The 3,979-nt window shown below is 40.3% G+C and overlaps 1 protein-coding gene across 1 annotated transcript in view; it reads right to left on the reverse strand.

Moving 5' to 3' along the window:
• Positions 1-3,979, reverse strand: part of PLEKHH2 (pleckstrin homology, MyTH4 and FERM domain containing H2) — a 133,315-nt gene that overhangs the window by 85,212 nt on the left and 44,124 nt on the right. The window contains exon 4 of the mRNA XM_042468290.1: positions 946-1,095. Within this exon, the coding sequence (XP_042324224.1) occupies positions 946-1,095 (150 nt within the window). The remainder of the gene's footprint in view (positions 1-945; positions 1,096-3,979) is intronic.

Genomic DNA, 3,979 nt, shown 5'->3' on the forward strand with positions numbered 1-3,979 from the left:
AAGATGACAGTTGGAAGGAGGGAGGGGAGGGCTCTTCCTCTTCAAGCCTGATGGCATTGGGCCTGTCCTTTCACTCCCTCTAAGGCCAGAAGATGACAGTTGGAAGGAGGGAGGGGAGGGCTCTTCCTCTTCAAGCCTGATGGCATTGGGCCTGTCCTTTCACTCCCTCTAAGGCCAGACGATGACAGTTGGAAGGAGGGAGGGGAGGGCGCTTCCTCTTCAGGCCCAATGGCGTTGGGCCTGTCCTTTCACTCCCTCCCAGGCCAGAAGATGACAGTTGGAAGGAGGGAGGGGAGGACTCTTCTTCTTCAGGCCCGATGGTGCATAAGAAAAAGGAAAATACCTTCACTAAAGCTCCTTCTCTTGAAACACAGAAAGGACCCCCAAGCCATTGAGATTGTGTCCGTTAGCCCTATGAAGGACAGTTGTACAAAGCAGTAAAAACAATGGTACACTAGCACCACAACTCTTGCTACTGTCTCAGTAGTAGGTTGGATAGCAGATTGGAAATTATATCTAATTTGGAGACTTCAGCATGACTGTTGCAGTAAGTTATTTTATTAAGTTTGTAAGGGCCTTTTTTCTCCTGAACAAGGACCACCCTGGTTCACATAAACCAATGGGATGTAGTTTTCAAAAGGGAATTGAAAAGTTTGCACATTGTTATTATTATGCATTCTCTCTCTCTCTCTCTCTCTCTCTCTCTCTCTCTCTCTCTCATACTCTCTCCTTCTCTCTGTTCCAAGCTATAAAATTTCTTATCCAAGACCTCAGAGAAAATTCATATTTAACTTGTTATCAACAGATATCTTTACAGAATCTGAAAATGTCTCAACAACAATTTAACTTGGAGAAATTTAGGAAAGTAGACATTGTCATTTCCCCTCTACCCATTATATTCTCATTTTACAAAAACAAATGAATGGCAACACTCTTATTTCTAACCTGCTCTAGAAGCTGTTGCTCCAAATTCTGTATGATGTCATCCTTCTCTTGTATCAGTATCTCCAAATCTTGACACTTCTTATACAACCTTGTCTCAGACTCACTGGTTTGGATATTAGCAGCTTTTAGTTTTTCCTCCATAATCTGGACCTAAAGGTTAAAACAAAACACTACAGTCATCCCTCCATATTTGCGGCTTTGATTATTCACAGATTTCATTAATATGTTCTCTCTAGGACTGTCTAGGTCCTCCAGTGCAACTCTGTGCTCAACTTTAACTAAAAGTTGCACTGAAAGACCATTTGTAGCTACTCCAGTGCCATTCTATGGTCAGTGTATGTTGGACATTGACCACAGAGTTGCACTGGAGGACCTAGAGATTCCTAGAGAGGTGTCATCTCAGGTAAAAACAGTGTTTTTGTTATTTGCGGTTTATCCATATTCACGGGGGTCTTGTTCCCCTAACCCTAGTGAATATGGAGGGACAACTGTATATAGAAAATAAATATGATTTACAATACAGCACGCCCACTCCATACATAGGTGTGCCATATGCAGGCATGCCATATACAACCGCACTACAATATAGGGAACAGCGCATGTGCTGGTCTATTGAATGGGGCTCGAGTTTATGTGGTATTTGCCTTACGTGGGGGGGGGGGAGAGAGGAGTCCAGAATGGATCCCCACGTAAGGCAAGGCTGCACTGTACATTTCACTGTATAAAATGATTGAAGTGTTCTATAAAATAGCAAAATCAAGGTTTTCATATTGGAATTTATATATTTTTGAATATTTTCCAACTGTGGGTGGGTGGTTGAATCTGTGGACAAAGAATCGATGGTTACAGAGGGTCCACTGTACGCTTTAGATTTGGTTCATCAACAAGTTACAAATCAACCTCACAGAAATATCATCTAGCCCAGTGCTTCTTAAGCCATCTGCTGGAGGGAAAGATGTCTAGGTCCTCCAGTGCAACTCTGTGCTCAAGTTTCTCCTAATGTACCAGGGACCAGCACTATATTTGTGCCCATTCACTAGAACTATTTCTTTTCTTTTCTTTCATAGAAACTTGCTGCAGATTGTTAGACAATAGCTGAAGGACCAGCATTGGTCCACAGACCATCACTATCAGTGGCACCAATCTAGCCCACATTTTAACAATATATGTGAGAGATTATCATGAGGGATGTACTAAAAACAAGATATGTACTACCACTCCCTGAATTCACTGTATAGCTCCAAAGACATAGCCTGGTTCCTGTGTGTCACATTCTTCCAAGTTTTTGCCTTCTACCTTTTTAAGCCTCTTCTTTTGTCTGCCACTGTTTTGAGCATATGCCGTCTGTCACTCTTCTATCATCTGCCCTATCTAACACTCTTCATCTTTCCTGAGGAGTCAAAATCACTTTGACTAAAGTAATATCACTTTCATGTTGGAAATAACACATACACTGCAGACCTATAATGAGCTTGGCTTTCTACTTTCCACGTTTATGTGCCTCAGAACCCATTTCCGATTATTTTTAAAAGCTTTTAAAATCTTTTTAATTGCATTTTATTATTTTATTGAAGTTGACTTGTTTTAACTCTGCAAATAGTTTTAGTTGTATTTTAATTCTCCCTTTCTGTACATTTTTAATTGTATTGTTCTTTTAAACTGTGAGCCATTTTGAGTCCAAATTTTGGGAGAAACACAGGATATAAATAAATATACTACTACTACTAACAACAACAACAACGATGACTTTCCAATTTGTTCATATGTTGTAAAATGCAAGCACATGTTCACTGCATCAGCATAAGGGGAAATGTCTGGAATTGCATGGCAAGCAATGTCACACAGATGTCTTGCACATGGTGGACTCTCTGCTCTTTGCTTCTATTAACTCCTTCAGCTTTTCCCTCCATTCCCATTTCCTTGTATATTTTGTCTTTTTCGTTTAAAGACCCTAAAGTAGGACCTATGCTCCATTTTTGGACTGCTGTGAATGTTATTCAGAGACAATATTTGTTTGGAAACTGAGTAAATAGAAATAAAATAATGTATATTATCTTCAGAACAATTCTACTACACATCATCCCGCATTATGAGCATACCTGCTGAGAAGCCTTTTCTGCTCGACGGTCTGCATCAATAACTTGTTTTTCAAGTTGCTGCATCTATAGAGAGATATAAGACATCTGATGCAAGCTTCTTTAGGAGCTATAAAAACATTATCACCAGATCCAAGATAGCTATTAACATTATTTCAGTAATTCTTACAATAATATTCTAAAACTAGAACAGCATTAACCTCATTTTACAGATAGAAATGGGGGAAGGTAAGCACCAGTGACTCACATAAGACAACCCAAATGGTAGGTGAAGAGGAAGCATACGTTGTCAGTTATTTCACTATTCTGTTGATAGAAGACTTAGACAGTGGAGGGAATTAACTGATTTCTATCCAAAGTCCAGGGCTGGAGTTCAAACTACACATCACATTACACATATCACTAGGATATATTTTATGTTAAAGAGCAATAATTGTAAGCAGAGAGTGATCTTCATCAAAACTACATTGAATGGGAAGTGGATGTTGAACACTTCCCTCACCCCTGCAATCCCAATCTCAAACAAAATCACTTGCCTTTATTGCTTTTGTTGCCCCCCCCCCCCAAAAAAATAAGCTATCCCCTCGATTGCTAGCTGCAGGAAAGGGCAGACAATTTTCATCAGGACTGATTTGGTTCCAGCTGCCCCTCACTCCTGGAACCTTCTTCCTCCACAAGCAAGAGCCATCACTTCTTTAACCAGCTTCAAAACGGAGTTGAAAACCATCCTGTTCAGAGAAGCCTTCCCAGGCATTGCATAACTGTCGCTTACTATTTGATGTTCTTTTTGTGCCTGTTTATCGAACCATTTCCTGTATTGCTATGTACTGTATATGCATTATCCTACTTGAGAGTATGTATTTTCCCTGGAGGAAGATTAACTATCCATTATGAAGCCAAGCCCTCCCTCCAGTCCATCTGCCTTGGTCCAGGCCTAT

Source organism: Sceloporus undulatus, chromosome 1, assembly GCF_019175285.1.
Source record: "Sceloporus undulatus isolate JIND9_A2432 ecotype Alabama chromosome 1, SceUnd_v1.1, whole genome shotgun sequence".
In the NCBI taxonomy this organism is placed as follows: Eukaryota; Metazoa; Chordata; class Lepidosauria; order Squamata; family Phrynosomatidae; genus Sceloporus; species Sceloporus undulatus.